Genomic DNA, 20,141 nt, shown 5'->3' on the forward strand with positions numbered 1-20,141 from the left:
AAAAAAAAAGACCAAAACTTCACCTGTTTAGTCAAAAATCCTGACATATCTTATTCCTCTGTGGTCTATTGTTCTCCCAAAACTGTTAAAAACACATCCTTGCACCACTGATAATCACGACTAGTTTAGATTGTAGATTGTGAGTAGATTTAAATGTATTGTCCTGAAGGATATTTGTTTTCACAGCCAGTACACATCTTCATGTATGCATTCATTCATTCATTCATTCATTCATTCATTCATTCATTCATTCTTCCCATTTCAGTAAGGCATATGGTCCAGGGCTGAGTAATACACTGTCCTACTGTTACAAATACTCAAGAGAGCACCATAACAGTTAACTTGAATCCCCAAAAGATGCACTATTTACTCCTAATTGAGTAACTTTTGTTTAGACCTACAGTGCCCGGCTGTTTTAAGAAATGATTCCGCCTTTTTTATCTAATTTTTCAATAAATGAAAGTATTTATCTATGACATGTTTGTCTTCAGTAGGAATGAAAGGCCTTGGTTCTGAGTGCTACAGAGAGATGGACCAATGCAACTTATTCAATATTTCATTGGCTTTGTTGACCATTAGTACAATACAGCATAATACTAGCCTTAGCCTTTTTTTATGATTCTTTGGAGCATTGAATTTGTATGCATTTATTAAATAGCTAACAGTGAAGAGATGACAGGAAATGATGGTAGAGAGAGAAGCAGTCTGAAGAATAGTACTGGCTCAAAAGAGATTGTAGGCATTACTTTAATTTAATTGTGTTTTATTCTGATATTCTTGTGGTTTATATTCATGTTTGGGACGTGCTTTTTTATCTTTCAGGTAAAGAGCTTCATTGAGACCCAGCGCGCCCTGCTGGCTGAGATCCAGAATGGTTGCAAGAGGAACTTCATCCTGGCTAAGGAGAAGGAGGAAACAGAGCAGAAGATGAGGCAGTCAACATCCATGGCTGAAATCGCCACAGAGGATGGGACCACAGAAGAAGAGGAGGAAGAACCAGCAACAGAGGAGAGAGGGGACAAAGGGGACAAAGAGGTAAAAGGAAAAGGTGAAACGCCAGTCAATGAAGGACAAACAAGCAGTCAGTCAGGAGACAGCATCGAGACCAACATTCCTCAAATGATCCTGGAGTCTGACTCGGACACTGAGGATGAGGAGGATGAGGAGGTGGTAACAAAGTCCTCTTCCACATCAAACTCCTCCCCTCGCTTAAACCAGACTACTCCTCAAACCCAGACAGGGGTTGCACAGCCCTTCCTCAGTGCCTCATGTACATCCTCAACCCTTTCAGCCTCACCTACTGGCAGCCCGAGCGTCATTTCCGGTATCACCGTTACAGAATCTGCAGTTCCTAGTGGCACCCCTCCGTCTCCTGGTCGCTGTATATCTGTCTCTAGTCCAGGGAGGGGTCACAAGATCTTCATGGTAACTCGGGTGGAAAGCCCCCCTGAGCAGCTACAGCTCCAGATGAGTGCACCTGCAGCTCCCATCCAAGCTAAAGAGGCCTCAAAGAAGCCTGTAGATGGGAGCACACCCACAACACAGCCGACACGGCCACTGCCTTCATCTCAAACACCTACACAAACACAACTGACACATGCGGACTTGAAGGAGAGCACAGCTGCTCTGTCAACAGACTGTAAACTCAAAGATCAGAGTCCAGTAGCACACTTAGAGTCTGCAGTAAATACTACACTAGAGCCACAGTCTACAAGTCAACCCACAGAGAATGCGACAGCTAGCACTTTAGACCCAGAAGCTACAGATCCAAGTCAACAAGCACCGGTCCTGCCATCAAACTCCTCATCGGTGCAGGCTGCAGCATTTCCGCTCACTGAGGAGATAATGGAGAGCATTAAAAGCCCCCAACTTGAGCCCACTTGTGTTGAGGGAAAGAAGGAAGGAGAGGAGGAGGAAGGTCTTATAGAAGATGTGACTCAGGTGAGCACAGAAGGAGAGCGTAAACAGTTTGATGAACTGAGTCAAACCCAGACTAGTATCCCTGCAGAACAATTGCAGCAGCCGTTAACAGTTGCTCTTGAACAGCTACAGGATGAGCTATCATCTGTATCAGAGGAAAGCCAGTTACCAAACCAAACAGAAGAAGAAGAGGTCCTTCCAATAATGGAGAAGCAGGAAGCGCCAGCCAACTTGTCAGAAGATGAAAAACCCAGTTTAAAAGAGAAAGAGGACAGCCAGCCAACCCAAGAGGAACCATGTCCAAAGCAGCAAACGGAGGCAGATGAACAGGCAGCGGAGCCTGTTCTCTCCGTCCAGACTGATCAACAGGAACCACCTATCACTCAAGGTGGAGCTGAGGAGTTAAATACTCCAGCAGGAGAAGCCTCAAAGAGTCCTGAACCAGCCACAACTGAGTCTGTCTCCCCAGTCAAAGACGAGGATTCACCCGATGAGAGCTCTGCAGACGAAGACGAGTGTTTTGCCGATGCTCCGGAGGAGGAGACTGTTGGTTCAGCTCTACCCAACGGCCTGAAGCCTGAGTTCTCCCTCCATCTTCTGGACGCCGAAAGCCCTAAGCCCGGCAGCTGTGTGATGGAGCACGGTGAGTCACTGTAACCACTGATCTCTGCTGATTTTTTTTTTTAAATAAATTAAGTTGGTTTTAGGTGTGAAAGTCTTGTTTGGCAATGTGTGTTATATCTCCCTTGTGTAGTGAGTGTTAGCTGTGGACAAGACCTGGAGGAGCTGCTGCTAGAAGCCAGTTTGGAGATGGGGAGAGACGCACCATGAAGTTTTGAGGTAAATATTTGTCTATATACAGTATACACACACACACACACACACACACACAATAGATCAACATAAATCACAAAAGGTAATGGATTCATCATCATTTATTTTTGATGTCAACTTGCAGAAGCTACTTGTTCAAAAGCCCTTTATCTTCATGCTGATCAAGTAGGTCTAAATCTAAAACTCCATCAAATAAAAACTTAATTAATTTCAACAATTCAAGTCACTTCTTGCTTCTATAATTAAACTAACTTTATTTCCTGAAACAGTATCACAAAGATCACTATGTTTACATGCACATATTACTCTGGTTTTTGTGCTGTTTCCGAAAAAGACAATATTCAGTCTAAACTGTTCACATGTCTAATGAAAGTGAATATTCCTGTTTACATGCAGCCATGCATGTACAAAAAAAAAATAGGACTTTTTCAAAGTTTTCCACTGGCAGCAGACAAACATAGCCTCCCTCTTTCATTTCCTTCAACCACCTTCTTGTATAAAGTCAACATTGCAATGTTGTCTTTCATAATGTTTAGAAGTAGGTGTGTTTCTCCTCCCGACCACAGATATGAGCTTTTCTTTTGGGCACGCATCTCTCCTGCAGCCTTGCAAACTGTTGGCTAGCTAACCCACAAAGCTGACCGTAAGCCGTGAACAGGCAAAAGGCCGTAAACTGCAGTAAAAACCCTGACTGACACACATCAAATCCACTGTATACACCGAGGCTGACACTCGTACAGATAGACGCCGTGAAATGGTTTAGAAAATGAACCCGGTGAGTTTCTTAAAGGCCCCCAGAAAATAAAACATATTACAAGTTAATGGAACATTGCTGCAGTTGAACAAACCCGCTCTTATATTGGGCTTTACAGTTAAGGCTCCACTGTGAAACCATGGTCTAATTCTTACCACTGTCTAACTTCTGAGAGAAAAATAAATTAGGAAACTTCCTAAAATATTGATAGCTTAATATTTTATTTCAGATTTGTCATTTTATTCTATTTACTTCAAATGTGTTTGCTAATTTGACTCTGAATGTCAAGCTGAAATGTGGTATATCATTTAAACAAAACTGTATGAAAATCATAGGATTTATTGGTTATTCATAAAAATAAATTAGTCGGTAAGGAGAGAAAAATTTGGCAAGACTTTTTTTTTTTACCAAAAAAGACATTTCTTTAATGGATATTTCTTAACAAGACTATAACCAGTGTATCCCTATAACCTTGTTTGTAGAGATTATATCTTACTCTTACTCAAGTCTCAAGCTAATTTAGACTTGTAGTAAACCTGCCAAATGTCCCTGAAAGAAAGGCTGAGGTGTTTTTAAATTAAATATTTTAGGATCCAAAAAAGGATATTTCTTTGCACCAACATAAAATAATTTGGGCATACTTGTACTTTATGGGTTTAGAGTGTAAATGAGAACTCATCAGTGTTTTTCCCTTCATTTATACATCAAAACAAAGCATTTACTATTATACATGACTGTAGTGCATCTAAACATTTTACAACAGCTGGCCAACAAACATGCAATTATTTTTATGAATTTATGTAAGATTATATGTGTGTGTGCGTGGGATTCTGGAGCCGGGCATTAGAAGAGCTTCAGGACTTCATGGAGTCCTCAGTCTTCTCCCACTTTGGAAACTGTCTGCTCTGCATTTCTTTATAGTTGCCGACTTGCATGCACAACTTTAGTGATTTTATATCAATCAATCAAACTTTTTTTTATAGCACTTTTCATGCAAAAGTCAAGCAACACAAAACGCTTCACATTATAAAACCAGAGACAATGTCACCCCTACACCCCCCCCCCCCCCCCCCCCCCCCCCTTCCACACACACACACAGATTTAATGTAAAAGGCAATTAACGTATCAGGTAAAAAAAAAACATTATCATGAACCAACATAAAACAAACAAAATCCCAAATCTGCAATGAGAAAACACTAGAGGTTGAGTATGGTGTTGAAGGAAATTAAGAAAAAGAAGTAGAATAATAACAATAAAATATAATATATAAATATATAAATAATAAAAATAAAAGAGCTGTAATTGTGTAATTGCACCAGAGTGAACACAGCTAGTATAGACTCTGACAGAGGACTGCAAGTGCTGCTGGTCATTGAGTTTTGAATGTATTTGTGCAGACAAAGTAGCATTTTAATGACAAAACCTGCTGTAATGGCTACCTTTAGACGCCACAGTGTGCACAGATTGAGCGAAAGGGTTTTACCCTGAAGGATATTCTTGAGGATCATTGATAGTTAGGTTAGCTATGAGTTTGGTTTTTACCAATGTTCTCTGCTACATTCAGGACTAATGAATCTCATTTCTTCCACTTTCACAGGGACGGGACGGACAGGAGAAAACGGCACTCGTCGATAGTTTGTCTGGCTCTACTACATGACAAGTTGCCCTACAATGTTTTTGTCTTTTCTTTGACTTTACCATCCACACAACCTTTCCGTAAAGGACAAAAGACCTGGTATTACAGTCAAAGCTTTGAAAATCCAAGCAAATTAGAGAAAGAAACAAAAAATACAAAATCAACTTCTGGAGCTTTGCTGTGACAACAAAAAGACATCCACACTACATCAACCACAGAAACACAGTCACATTTGCATATTATATGGAAGACAAAACAAAGTGAACTAAATTCACCCTCTTATCACTACATTTCGTCAATCTGCACTCTTTATACACGAGCAGACGCCTGTGAGTGAGACAGAAGAGAGCTGGGGGATTAAACACTAACCAAAGACAGAACACACACCTTTCTCACAGCCCTCCTGTTGCTCTCTTGTGTAGATTTTCACTTTAGTTGGGGGGGAATAACTAACAATTCTATTTTCTTTCTTTTTTTCTCTTTCAAAACACATACACAAAGTCATAACCGTGATAATGAGAAACGTGGGGTTGATGGCACATTCACAAGACAAAACAGCGTTGAAGGACCTGCTGGCTTTAAGCACTTGTTTAAGAGGTGGATGTAGATCACTATCAAAGGCTTTTATATCCGAGGAAGCTGAAGATGTTAACGTGTGTGTTGAAATGTCAACGTTTTATGTCTGTTCCCAACTCCTGACCATTTCTCTCCCTTCTGGGAAAGAAGAACTTTTAAGGGACCTCTGCCAAAGTGACTTCCCTCTTTGTGTTTTCCCCTCCTCTGCTCACTTTGGCCCCTCAGGAATCAGCGTCCCCCTCCAGTCAGTCTTCTCAGATCTGACGTGGAGGCGCTGCAACTGTCTTTCTGCCTGCCTTTGTTGCAAAAAAAAAAGAAAAGAGAAAAAAAAAAGCTTTTTGAAGTCTGTAATTTTGCTCTCAGCTGAAAAAAAACCTGTACGTCTGCGAATGTCAGAAGGCAAGATGTCTGCTTTTGGGTTAGGGTTATTTCCATCTTTTTTTTCTTGATTCTCTACAACCCTATTATTGCTTTGTTCAACTCTTTCAAGAAAAGCAGCTCGGTCTGTTGTCGACATCTCCCCTCTCCTTCGTCCTGTCCCTCAGTCTTCCACTGATACTTTCTGCCACTGCTCCAACTCGTCATTCGTGTTGCCTTCAAAATTCGCCACTTCAGGTTCAGTCTTTGTTTTTTTCTTTGGGCTGCTTTCAGAAATCTTATATACTTATATTCTATTTATTTTATAGCTATATGAGACTATTCTGATTTACTTTGTCTCCTTTTTTTTCCTTCACCCCCATCCTCATTTTATCTTTTCTTTTCAATTTTTGGGGGTTGCTTTTAAAGATGAACCCCATTTTGTTGATGTATATTTCAGATTCAAACTAGAGAAAATATTTAGTTTAGTTTTGTTTGTTTTTGGGGGGGGGGGGGGGGGGGGGGGGGGGGGGAGGGTAATCTGTGTTGGAAGAAAAGGTAAATATGGTTGACTATAGCAGTCGGGGTGCAGTAATGAAAGCAAACACACAAATGCAGCAAACGTTAGTTCTGATCCAAGTCCTTGTTGTGTTAACACTACTCCGCTGGGGGAGGCCGTGGCCACTAGGTGGCAGCGGTGGTGGTTGTTTTCTCACAGAGGAGACAGAAGTGGAAAGATCCCACCGTCTAAACACACAGCAGGCGCTGATGTCTCTGCTCAAATCTAACTTCTGTCCTGAATTTTCCAGAAGAAGTATTTAGGAACTTAACACAAAATGTCAACAACTTGTTTGTTCGTGAAGAGAGCTGCTTTGATTTTTTTTGTTTTCACTGAAGCAGATACGGGCAGGTGTGTTTGTTTGTTTTTTCTTCTTAAAAGGAGCAGCATTCAACCCTCCTGCTCCTCTCCTCCCAACAGATAGTTTGCCCCCACTGTTTGTTATGCTTTAATTTTTAGAAATTTTTATTAATAATTTGTTAACTTAATTGAAATGTGCTGGTAATCACAAAGATATGTATGGCGAAATTTGTTCCTCTCCAATAAATGCATGTAATGACTAAATGAGATGACTGAATGTTTTAATGCCTGAACTCTGCAGATTGGTTGGGATTTTTGGATATAACTGGTGAATTTTGTAACCTACAGAGACGTTTGACAGGAAATGGAGTCAGTTCAGTCCAGGGAGGTTGGAAACCTCACTGTGAGTGACAGAGGGGCTGTCAGTGTAGAATGACAATCATGTTTGTTTGTTTTTTCAGATTATTTTTGCCCTTTAATTTTGACAGGACAGCAGAAGACATGAAAGGGGAGAGGGGGGGGGGAATGACATGCAGCAAAGGGCCGCAGGTCGGAGTCAAACCCCGGGCCCGCTGCGTCAAGGAGAAAACCTCTTTGTCGCCCAATGTTTGCTTTGGACCTTTGGTCTAAAAAAAGGGTGATAATTGATTTTCTACATATTGCCCATCCATAGTGTCATGGCCCGTGGGCCGGAGCTTTCGGAAAAATCCAAGGGTCTCAGTCCAAATTACCACTTTGACGTTCATGTGAACATCGTTTACCAGTCGAAAACTCTTAATTACGACAACTCCGATATGACATGAACGTGTCATTAGACAAAGCAGTGGCTGAAGTCAGTAAAGTGACAAATACATTTTCCAAGTTCTAATCCACTCCCTGTGTTAATTGTTCATGTTTCTCTTTGTTACATGCTATATGTGTTGAAAATTCATTTTTTAGTTCTTTTATATCAAAATTCCTCTTTCTGTAAAACAAAAATATGTTCAATGACTCATGTGCAGTAACATAAATGTTTCCAATCAAATGTGATTTGGGGTTAGCGTGGGTAGCTAGCAGAGCAATATCCTAGTGAGAGCTGTGTGTGTTCACATTTTCAAAGAACGCAGCAGCGAGTAGCTTGTTGACTTCCTGACCAGCTGCATTGCTTGTCAGTTTTTTGGCAAAATACTATGTAGCCAGAAGGCAAATGTCACCCTATTTGCTTTAAAGTTTAAAATGTTCAACTTTTGAAACTCCTTTTTTGTATTGCTGGTCAGTCCTACGTTGCCGGGAATCCCACAATGCCTTGCAAAGTGTTCAATACTATATCAACTTTGCTCCACCACCATTTCAGTGGGTCTTTACCCTCATGGCACAGTAAGACTGAAATTCAGCCCGAGAAGAAGGGATGCTGCTTTACTGTAGTGTATGCAAGCACAGTGACAGGTTAATGACAGTAAAATGTTTGATAACACATGATGATAATTCACTCAACAACGTGCGAGACTTATGGGAATCTCATTATCATGGCATTCCCTTCTGTAGTTGTTGAGAGATTTTAGTCTGGACATAGAGCCACGCTGCTAGCATGAGTCAAAGACTACATCTAAAATATTCAAAAGCAACATCTCTTTCCAAAAAGAAGATTCACTGGATTCAAAATATAGCAGAAAGCACATGTTTCCAACAAAATAAAATCTTCCCACCCTGGAGTGAGGTTGCGTAGCGGTGGGCAGGGGGTCGACCACAGGGTGGGGGCTCTGCGCTGTGTGTGAGGAATTCCAGACTCCACTAATCCACTCTCACCAGTAATGCGCCAATGACACAGGAGATTGCGAGACAGTCAGAAGTTAATACAATATGGTTTTAATTACCATTCAAAACTTACAGAGAACCCCAGTAAGTCAAATGTCTCTAACATAACACGGCGTCCTTTGTCTTATCTCTAGAAGCCTTTTTGTGTTTTCACTCCTCAGAATGAAGCAGCCTACTTAGCCAACCCTGTCTCCTTGAAACTACATTAATAAATTATTAATTTGTTTTTCCAATTACTTTTTGACGGGAAATATAATTAATGCCTGGACTGGCAATGTTTTTTTTTCTAATTTAAAAGAAGAAAACTAGTGCATAAAACAGGTCTCATGCTTCAAGTCATTGACTTTTTCAACCATATTTCATTCACCTTAACCAAGTGCTGTGAGTGCTTGAACACAACCATTACGAGCTTTAAATGATGCTTCAGTTGTTGCGAGCATAACCCGAGGAAAACAATTGCATCCCATACGTTTATTAACGTTTTGTCATTATATTGATAAAAAACTTAATCCTGGCGGCATTATGTTTCTTACAAAAGTTTGGATCAAATTTCTAGCTGATTTAGGACATGTTGTCGTTTGAGGCACATGTCAGCGATTAATATTCGGTATAGAGGCCAGACATGTTAAACCAGTACGTGATATGAGGTGGGGTGCCGTCTCCCTTGTTAGCAAAATGACCAAAACACAAGCCCCTTTGACCTGCCGTTGCCTAGTTGCAGAGAGAGTGGAGTGGTGGAGACGTTGTTTAGTTGAATATGTTAAGTCTAGTCTGCCTGACACATTAATCCTTTATCTGACTGAGGTTGGTGCAAGTTAGAATCTATGGCCCCGACCATGGCCCTGAAGTATCCGTAGCCTAACCTGTGTACCGCTAAATCCATGGTCTTTTCATGGTGCTACGCATGTGAACAAAACCAACCCCTTGTTTAACATGAACAAATTGCCTACTGGGTAAAATAAGGCCTGGCTAGCTGTTTCCAGTCTGTCTGAGGTAGCTTTATCTTTAGTGTACAGAAATGAGAGCGGTGTCTCCTCATCTCAACTGACAAGACAGCAAATTTGTATCTCCCAAACTGTCAAACTATTCCTTTAATCATATTGAGGCTTTAAAGGGTCCCACTTGCATGCATTTAGACCAGTAGTTTGGAACCACTGGTCGAAATGCATGCAACCCTTTTGTTGAATAGATTTTTAAACATTGTATATATTCATGCCGTGTAACTGTTAAGTTTTCTTTAATACATTTCAACCATACTTATCACAGATATGTGTTAAAGTTAGTCCAAACCTATGTGTAACATACAGTATCACCACCACAGAAAATGTCATTTATAAAGGGACCTTTTATTTTATACTCCGATTGTCTCACTCACAACCTTTAAAGTGAAAATTGACTTTTTTTTCTTCCTCTTGAGACTATTGGTTAGTGTGAGCCGTACAAGAATATACTTACTACTTTACATACTGCAAAAGAAAAGTATCTTGTATCACAGTGAGTTGAATCAAGGTATGTTCACACACACACACACACACACACACACACACACACACACACACACACACACACACACACACACACACACACACACACACACACACACAAACCTGCCATAAAGTGATTGTAGTTTGCTGTTGTGTGTTTTTTTTGTAGTTTTTCTCTTCAGTGCACAGAAACATTGTGACACTGTTGAACGTCTGGGTTCTTAAACTCCACAGGGTTTGGGTGGTACCGGTTGGAGTTATTGTAAAATTCTGGTTGAAATTAAACATTTCATAATGTTCTGTTGGCCTCCTGTTCTCTGTTTTTCATGACTTGTCATACTTTCAGAGAATTTCCTGAGGCGCTGTCACTGTCAATATAAAACGTGATTAAGCACCTCAACGGTTGAATTGGTCAACATAAAAAAAGAAAAATTCTGTGAATTATTTGTCAGATCCACAGACTAAGGTAAGATAAGCTAAGAAGATTCATGCATGTTCTCAGCAGGAAGTCAAATATAATACCAGGATAAGGTATTTTATAAACATTAACTAGTTATACACAACACTGTGTTCTGGTTTCAAAGGTTCAAAGTAAATTATTTTTCATCTGCACAGGAACTAGGCAAATGAAACTCTTGGGACAAGCCTACAAGATCAACTACTCACAAGAAACAACCGGAAGAAAGGAATTATATAAAAAATATATGAAACAAAACACAAATAATAAAAATAATTTAAGACTAGAGGTGAAAAAAGCGCTTGGTATAAAACACATTTAGAGAAGGATATTGCACAAACAGCAGGTAAAAAGAAATAAACAGAAATGAATACATATGACAAGAGCCAAAAGTGATTAGTCAATTAATGTATTCGCCAATCAATAGAAAAAAAATCCACAACAATTATGGTAATCAATTCATTGTCATTATTTTTTGGGGGGGCTTTTCCCTTTATTTTAGTGAAAGGGAGAGAGAGGTAGGGGATGGACTTAGCCATTATGGGGCGAATGCTTTTACTTTAAACATTATCATTTTTTAAGCAATAATTGTCACGTTTCTGTCAAGTATTTGTTTCCATTTTCTGTTTTAATTTGAAACTTATCTGCTCATCTCTTGTCAGATCTGTTGGTCTTTGTCCTTTGTCTTCCCGTCTGTGTGATTACATGTCCACACACCTATGTGTTGCACCTGTGTCTCATTGTCCCCCCTGTCTTGTGTATTTAACTTCAGTCTTACCCTTACTCCTGTGCGAGATTGTCTGTTATCCTTGGGTGCGTCCCTCTAGCGTTTTCCCTGTCTTATGAGTTCCTGTAAATTCCTGAGTTCCGGATTCCCTTGGATTTTTTGACTAATGCTTGTTTTTCTTGGACACTGTTGCTTATAAGTTTTATTAGTGCTCTAAAAACGATGTGGATAATCGGGAGTTGTTGGCAGTCAAGGTGGCGTTGGAAGAGTGGAGACATTGGTTGGAGGTGGCGGAGCACCCATTCTTGGTTTGGAGGGATCACCAGAATCTGAAGTATCTAGGATCTGTCAAACGACTGAACTCTCGTCAAGCCAGGTGGACCCTGTTTTCAACCAGTTACATTTTTTGTCCCTCCCAAGCTTAGGTCACTGGTCATCTATTCAAGCTCTCTGTCCTGTCATCCGGGAATCAAGAGAACTACCTCCGTAGTTCAACAGCGGTTCTGGTGGCCTGCTGTTGGAAAATCTGTGAAGGAGTACTTTATGTGGCAGCCTGCCCTGTGTGTGCTCAGAACAAATCTTCTCATCATCCACTTAGCAGGATTGCTCCATCCTCTCCCTGTGCCCTCTCAACCCTGGTTAGATATATCTCTGGACTTTGTCACAGGTTTTCCCATTCTGAGGGGACCAGTACCATTCTGAATATTGTTGATAGATTTTCCAAGATGGTTCAATTTGTTCCTCTACCTAAACTCCCTTCCGCTAAGGAGATGGCAGAGGTTATGCTTCAGCATGTATTCAGGTTGCATGGACTTGCTAGAGATGTGGTGTCTGACCGGGGAACCCAGTTCATGTCTCGTTTCTGGAAGCCATTCAGCAATCTTCTCGGAGCCTATGTGAGTTTGTCTTCTGGTTACCACCCCCAATCAAATGGCCAGACTGAGTGGCTCAACCAGTAGTTGGAGGTGGGTCTTTGCTGCCTGTCTTCCAGGACGCCTGCCAGTTGGAGCCAACAGCTAATTTAGGTGGAATACGCCCATAACACTCTGGCCTGCTCCTCCACCGGCCTTACTCTTTTCCAGTGTGTGCTGATACCAACCCTGGAACAGGAGGAGGGAGCTCCCTCAGCCCAAGCATTGGTTCGCCAGTGTCTGCAGACGTGGACCAGGGTGCGTCAAGTCCTTCAACACAAGTCTTTGTTATATAAGAAGTCTGCAGATCGCCAGAGATCCAAGGCTCCAACCTATACAGAGGGTAAGAGAGTATGGCTAGCTACCCGGGATCTTCCCTGTTCCCCTCTATTTTATTTTGAAACGTACCTTCACACCTCATTTTAGATCTTGTTGACTTCCTCGTCTTTGTCTTCCTTCACACCTGTGTGATTACCTGTCCCCACCCCTATGTGTTGCACCTGTGTCTCATTGTCCGCCCTGTTTTGTACATTTATAAAACCTTGTGTGCAGCCTTCTAGTGTTTTTCCCTGTCTCCTGAGTTCCTTATTCCCTTGGATTTTTACTGCTTGTTTTTTGGGTTTTCCTTTACCTGTTGTTTCTTGGACACAGTTGCCTGTAAGTTTTATTAGTGCTTTAATAAAACCCTTGAACTTGTACTTACCTGAGTTGAGCATTTGTGGGTCCTTTTTCTAGTGTGTGTGACTATAATACCAAACATTTGTTGAGTTTAAGGTTCATTGTTGACATGGTAAATAGCAGTTTGACAAATGTATCACACAGTTCATTTGCTTATGTTTTTCTAACACTGTCAGCCTTATCTCTTGGCCTCAATCAGCATATGAAGTTGATATTTAATATCTTAACCAGTGGTGAAACTTAACTCTTTACCAAGTGGAACCAGTAACATCTTCGCTGTCATACTTGCTAACCAGCCTGTATGTCGAACATGTTAATGAGAACAAATCAGGGACTGTTAATCAGGAAACTGAGGAGAGCTTTCTAGTTTGCCAACACATAGTCTACTTGAAACGGAATACAGAAGCCTGAAAGCATTTGATCATTTAGCATAACCACATAGTACAGCAGTTTGACTGCAAAGAACCAAAAATAACTTTTAAAATTCGTTAACATTGCAGGAAAGGTGATTGGCAAGTCACAGAAACAACTTTGCAGTACATGTGATAGTTCTGTACACAGGAAGTTATATGATTGCAGATACCCCACATCCACTACACAGTTTGAGCTGCTTCCATCTGGCCATCCCAAGGGCCAGTCAACGCACACATTATTCCCTTTGCCATACAGGTATTGGACACAGAATAACTGCATCAGGGAACATTTGTTATTTGAATTTTTCAATTTATAATGTAGGCTATAGGCTTATATATTTAGGTATGTTTATAGTTAATTTCCCCTTTAACGTATTATAGGACATTATGGGGCTTGGTCTGACAATAATCATTGTCTAAATACAACAATGCACTTGCATGGTGGAAGCTAGAGAGGAGGTGAGTTTGGGTTCTTACAATTTCTGTTGACCGCAAATGCAAATTTCACCGCATCTACATTCACGTTCACACATGTTCATTTCCATGTTTAACTGGATTTTGTCAGTTTTGCTTATTATCCCGCTAGCTCACTCACTAACTGAATAACTCACTCACTCACTAACTCACTCATGAACTCACAAACTGACTCCCTCACTAACTCACTCACTAACTCTCTCTCCAACTCACTACCTAACTCATTCACTCACTGCATAATTAACTAACTCAATAACTCACTCACTGGCTAATTCACTAGCTAACTCACTAACTCACTGTCTAACTCACTCACCAACTCACTAAATTACTCACTAAGGTATTTCCAATCATACCTCACAAATAGGAGCTTCTCTGTCCACCTTGGTGATTACTATTCCGAGACAGCCCCACTGCGATGTCCCTCAAGGCTCTGTGTTAGGCCCTACGCTATTCTTTTATACATGCTGTCCACTGTTTTGCAGAAGATGTGCAAATTGATATGCCTTTAAATCTAAAAAATGAACTGCTTCATTGTCTAAATGACATTAAAAAGATGGATGAGCCTAAACTTCCTCAACCTTATCTCACGATCTGGTTGATGTCGGCACCCTAGACCTACTAGCTCCTAACATTTGTTCCACTGTAAAGAGTTTTGATGTCTATTTTGACAATGCCTTCAAATTTGAGAAACCGATTACTTCCGTTATCAGAACTAGCTTCTTTCAACTGAGGAATATAGCCAAGGCACAGGCTTATCTACATCCTAATGACTTAGAGAGGCTGGTAAATCATCAGTTCAATGTTGATCTCCAACATGGAGTCCACAAAACACGTGACCACCCCAGAACCAATTGCACAAAGGGATAGCTCAGAACATTCAATTCCTTAGTTGGCCAAACTCTAATGTACAGCACCGACCCTGACTTTTGTCATTGTCAGTGATTGTGCATATTAGAAAAATGTTGTATTCTCGCTGTTGGGTAAATATTCTCGCTGTTGGGTAAATATAAAAAAAAGATGAAAAATGGGGAAAAAACAGCTCATTGTTTCATTTTGGGTTTGAAACGTCAACCCATTTTCTTTTTTGGTTTAAAACTAAATGTTTTAGTTCCCTGACGCTGCTACCTGTCCTTTCGCACTATTGTAAAATGTATACTATATAGTTGTGTTTTTCTGGTGTGTTGTGTTATTTTTGATGAACTTGGGAGAAGCCAAAGGCCAATGTCCATTGAGGCCAATCAAATTAAGTTAATACTTTTTTTTGCTCCACCACATTTTTCTAATTATCGTGCAGATTAAGATTTTTAATACAAATGGTTATGAGGTAGCGGAATAAGGACCCAAAAGCAGAGATGAGGGAAGCAGGTGGGAGCAGTTCACCAAGAATTTATTCACACTTAGTCCAAGGAAAAACACAGGGAGAAAAACGCAAGGCAATGTCCAAGAATAGAAAAAAATCCACAAAGTCCAAAAAACCAAAGAAACAGGTCCAGGGGGGAAGTCAATGCAAAAACAGGGAAACTACACAGGGGAAAACTCACGGGGCATGACTGGAACAAGCTGACAGGACAAAGAACAGCACGGCAGGCTCCCGAGGACTGGACAAGAGGATCTGACAAGAGACAAGGGAAGCACAGACATTAAATACACAAGGCAATGAGGAAACGAGAGGCAGATGACAAGAGGGCAGGGCAGCAGGTGGAAAACATCAGGTAATCACAAGAGCGGAAAGACACAGGAAGTAAAACTAAAGGCAAGACAAGACAAAACCCATACTTCAAAATAAAACAGGAAACAGAACATACAGACACTCAGGGGAACACAGGACCAACAACACAAGACCGGGGAGAAAAGATACAGACACCAGACAGGACCAAAAGAGGAAAAGAATCCAAAGCAAAAACCTTAAACCACAACACAAATGTTTGTATCTTATATAATATTATGTAAAGTATTGTATATAAAGTAGCCTATTTGAAGTAAGATATTTGCCCAACTTTGAACAGCTACATTATACTGCTAAAATGATAATGCATGGATAATAATCCAATAATAGTAAATATACACAAAACACTCTGAAAGCAGCATAAGAAGTTGCTCCATGTCTGTTGGATGTATGAATTGGCAAGTACAGTATTTGCTAACATGTTTGACGTAACTTTATTAGGTGATGATGTGTCAGCGTGTTTTCAGATTGTTCCGCTGCCTCCAAGTGCCCACAATAAAATCAGTCAGTGCAACTTTGAAGAAATTCTTCAAAGATAAAGAAGCAGGCATAGCTTCATAACTAAAAACTTTTTTTCAGCTTTGGGGGCGCTTAAAGGTTTTGCCAAGCTGCTGTGGCCTCTCTCTCTCTCTCTCTCTTGTAGGGGACAGTGGCAAGTGATCAAATGCTTCCTCGCTGGGTCTCTCCTTGGGCTTAGCCGTGCCTCAGGAATGTGCTGGCATGCTGATAGAACAGTAGGGATTTATCTGTGGTGTCAGCCCATATCTGGCCTGTTGATTCGCAGTCCAGTGGACTGCAACAGACCCCTGCACATGGACACACAAGAGCAGGGGCTAATGGGACAGCAGCATCATATGTGGGGTCATGAGCGCTAAGAGGGGGACAGAGAGGTTCCACCACCTCAACAGAGCTTTAAAGAGCTAATAAATACAAAAATAGACAAAATCCGGTTTCCTTTAAGGAACAGTGTTTGGGGTTTATGGGGTAATATGCCTGTTTGCTTTTTTGCCGAGAGTTAGATTAGAAAATTGACACCATCTTTTTTGTACAATAAATATTCAGCTAGAGCTTAGCATAAAAGCTGGAAACGGGGAGGAACAGCTCTGTCCAAAATCGGCCTAAAAGTACCTCTAAAGCTCACCAAACTGAACCTGATGTGATAAGTTGTAATGAATGCAAGGTGCTTGTTATCTCTGGACAGAGCCAGGCCTTCTGGTTCTTCTTTTTTCTATTTTTTATGCTCATATGGCATCAAATAACATTTTCTTGCTCGATTTATTATGATTATTATACCTTTTATGTTGATGGTTTTCTTTACTAGATAAAGGTAAAACTACACACTGCTTCTAAGACAAGGGAATATGCCACTGCAATTATCTTACAATTCATTGAATATTATCTCAATAATTGATAAGGAAACCATCCACCCATTTTTGTCTGCTCATCCGGTGTCGGGTCGTGGGGGCAGCAGCTCCAGCAGGGGACCTCAAACTTCCCTTTCCCGAGCCCCATTAACCAGCTCCGACTGGGGGCTCCTGAGGCGTTTCCAGTCCAGCTTGGAGAAATAATCCCTCCACCTAGTCCTGGGTCTTCCCCGAGGCCTCCTCCTGGCTGGACGTTCCTGGAACGCCTCCCTGCAGGAGCATCCTCACCACCTCAACTGATGATGCCTGAACCACCTCAACTGGCTCCTTTTGACGCAAAGAAGCAGCGGCTCTACTCCGAGCTCCTCACGGATGACTGAGCTTCTCACCCTATCTCTAAGGGAGATACCAGCCACCCTCCTGAGGAAACCCATTTCGGCCAATTGTGCCTAGTTCCGGCGTGATTGGGAGGAATGGCCTCCCTGATCTGAATGCAAGTGGTTGCTCATTGTTGGAATTCTGTGCTAGTCATGGATTGTCTATAACAAACACCATGTTTGAACCTAGAGATGCTCATAAGTGTACTTGGTACCAGATCACCCTTGGCTGAAGGTCAATGCTCGATTTTATAATCGTTTCATCTAATCTTAGGCCGTGCTTCTGGAAAACCATTCGCCTCTTCAGGAGGGAGAACTGGGGAACCATCCAAGCTGTGTACAGTGAAGATGGGACGCTGTTGTCCTCTATTGAGGAGGTAATAGGGCGGTGGATGGAGCGCTTTGAGGAACTCCTAAATCCAACTAATACGCCCTCTATGTCAGAGGCAGAGCTGGCGGATGATGGGAGATTCTCGTCAATTTCCCTGGTGGAAGTCGCTGAGGTAGTCAAACTACTCCAGAGTGGCAAAATCTCGGGGATTGATGAAAGCCGTTCAGAAATGCTGAAAGCTCTGGGTGTGGAGGGGCTTTCTTGGATGGCACACCTCTTCAAAATTGCGTGGAAGTTTGGGTCAGTGCCTAAGGAGTGGCAGACCGGGGTGGTGGTTCCACTGTTCAAAAAGGGGGACCAGAGGGTGTGTGCCAATTACAGGGGTATCAAACTTCTCAGCCTCCCTGGTAAAGTCTACTCCAAGGTGCTGGTAGTCGAACCTCGGGTTGAAGAGGAACAATGCTAATTCCGTCATGGTTGTGGAACAACAGACCAGCTTTTCACTCTCGCAAGTATGCTGGAGGGAGCCTGGGAGCATGCCTAACCGGTCTACATGTGTTTTGTTGATCTGGAGAAGGCGTATGACTGGGTCCCCCGGGAGATACTCTGGGAGGGGCTGCAGGAGTATGGGGTGAGGGGGTCCCTTCTCAGGACCATCTAATCTTTGTATGACCAAAGTGAGAGCTGTTTGTCATCATTCCTGTTTGTAATATTTATGGACAGGATATTGAGGCGTAGTCGGGTGGGGAGGGGTTGCAGTTTAGTGGGCTGGGAATCTCATTGATGCTTTTTGCCACGGATTTTTGGTCCTGATGGCATCATCGGTCTGTGACCTTCAGCACTTGCTGGATTGGTTTGCAGCCGAGTGTGAAGCGGCTGGGATGAGGATCAGCACCTCTAAATCTGAGGCCATGGTTCTCAGCAGGAAACCGATGGAGTGCCTGGAGTCTGTTGTCAAGGAATGAGTCCTTACCCCAAGTGAAGGCGTTCAAATACCCTGGGGTCTTGTTCGCGAGTGATGGGACAATGGAGCAAGAGATTGGTCGGAGAATCGATGCAGCGGGTCAGTTTATCGCACTGTTGTGACAAAAAGAGAGCTCAACCTAAAGGCAAAGCTCAAAATCTACCGGTCAATTGGTAAAAGGCAGAATAACTCATAACACACTTCATTTTTTGTTTTGTTTTAACAATTGTTGTTTTTTTTACCTTTTTTAAAACAGAGGGTGTATAATTCCCACTGTAACATGGGTGTTGCATCACTGGCCCTCCTTGACAAAAAAACTCAAAAAACATTTGTCCCAATGCTGCATGCAGTGCAGCGGCACACTGAATTAGTGCAAATTAGCTTCACTGGATCTGCTCAGAGTGTGTGAAGGGTGGGTGGCCCGTGTAATCGTCCATTCAAGGTATTCTCCCACCAACGAGCTGAGGAGGGAATGCAAACAGGGATGACTGAGGAAAGGGAGATATCCCACCCCCACCCCTCCTCCATAGCTCACATGACTGTGATTACAGCAAAGGAGGAGTGCGGTGGGACGTAGTCAGGGAGTGATGGTGAGCACGATGAATGACATTTTTCTGATTGCGGCACACAGATCACATCCAAGAACTCAACTTGTCTTTGATTGCTGGCCGAGGGTCCTCTTCTCTGGGGTAATTAAACTTTAGACTGAAAAGAAAATGCGTAGATTGTCTACATTGGTTGCATGTGTCTTTAACTTTGATTTCTAAGTGCCGCCGTGTGTTACATGTACATGCTGGTTTGTTCATGACTTACAGTCAGTAGTGGAAGAAGTACTCATAGCTTTTGTTTAAGTAAAAGTAGTAATACCACTGTGAAGAAATAATATTTTACAAGTAAAAGCCATGCATTCAAATTTAAATAAAAGTATTAATTACGGTTCATTACAAAATAATCTACTGTATATCATTGCAGAATTATAATTATTGATGCATCAATGTGTGCATCTGTTTAATGTTGCAGCTGTTAAAACTACATTCCAAATTGCTAGGTACTTTCCCCAAGATCAATAAAGTTTTAGCTTCACCTGTATTATAGATCATCTGCAAACTAACTTCACATGAATGTAAGAGTAAAAAGTACAGTATTTGCCTCTGAACTGATGTGGACTAGATGTATAAAGTTGCAGGAAATGGAAATACTAAAGTAATGCACAAGTACCTCAAATGTTTACAGTAGCTAATGATCAGTTATACTGTGGCATGCTGGTGTGGGTAATTTTAAATTAATATTAAAAGCAGTAGTGTAATGTAACTTTTACAGTACATTTACTGAAGCACTGTACTTAAGAGGTACTTAAATGTTGTTATGTTATGCAACTTTATACTTCTACTCTACTACCTTCCAGAGAGAAAGATTAAACCTTTTTTATTATTTGATAATACCTGTACCTATATTTTACACATTAAGCTTCGGCTTCCCAGGCATGCTGACTTCCCAGTAATGA

General features: G+C 41.4%; 2 protein-coding genes and 1 long non-coding RNA gene across 6 annotated transcripts in view; 2 read left to right on the plus strand and 1 right to left on the minus strand.

Moving 5' to 3' along the window:
* The window catches only part of ppp1r37 (protein phosphatase 1, regulatory subunit 37), a 45,352-nt gene extending 39,265 nt beyond the window's left edge, over positions 1–6,087 (plus strand). The window contains exons 11-13 of one of the 4 annotated variants that reach the window (XM_032505390.1): positions 823–2,563; positions 2,675–2,762; positions 5,099–6,087. In XM_032505390.1, coding sequence (XP_032361281.1) covers positions 823–2,563; positions 2,675–2,751 — 1,818 coding nt within the window. In that variant the 3' untranslated portion in view covers positions 2,752–2,762; positions 5,099–6,087. Of the gene's footprint in view, positions 1–822; positions 2,564–2,674; positions 2,763–5,098 lie in introns of those variants that run through there. The other 3 variants (XM_032505380.1, XM_032505397.1, XM_032505401.1) reach the window with 3 other exon arrangements.
* On the minus strand, positions 3,660–6,944 carry LOC116673247 (uncharacterized). The gene is made up of 4 exons (XR_004327801.1): positions 6,823–6,944; positions 6,237–6,238; positions 5,215–5,219; positions 3,660–3,673 (listed from the first exon to the last, which is right to left on the minus strand). It is a non-coding gene; the product is annotated as an uncharacterized LOC116673247 (long non-coding RNA).
* A 13,102-nt stretch (positions 6,945–20,046) lies between these two features.
* Positions 20,047–20,141, plus strand: part of LOC116673218 (probable zinc transporter protein DDB_G0282067) — a gene marked incomplete in the record, with an annotated part of 4,114 nt that continues 4,019 nt past the window's right edge. Inside the window, 1 exon segment of the mRNA XM_032505412.1 lies at positions 20,047–20,141.

Source organism: Etheostoma spectabile, chromosome 3 (genome assembly GCF_008692095.1).
Source record: "Etheostoma spectabile isolate EspeVRDwgs_2016 chromosome 3, UIUC_Espe_1.0, whole genome shotgun sequence".
In the NCBI taxonomy this organism is placed as follows: domain Eukaryota; kingdom Metazoa; phylum Chordata; class Actinopteri; order Perciformes; family Percidae; genus Etheostoma; species Etheostoma spectabile.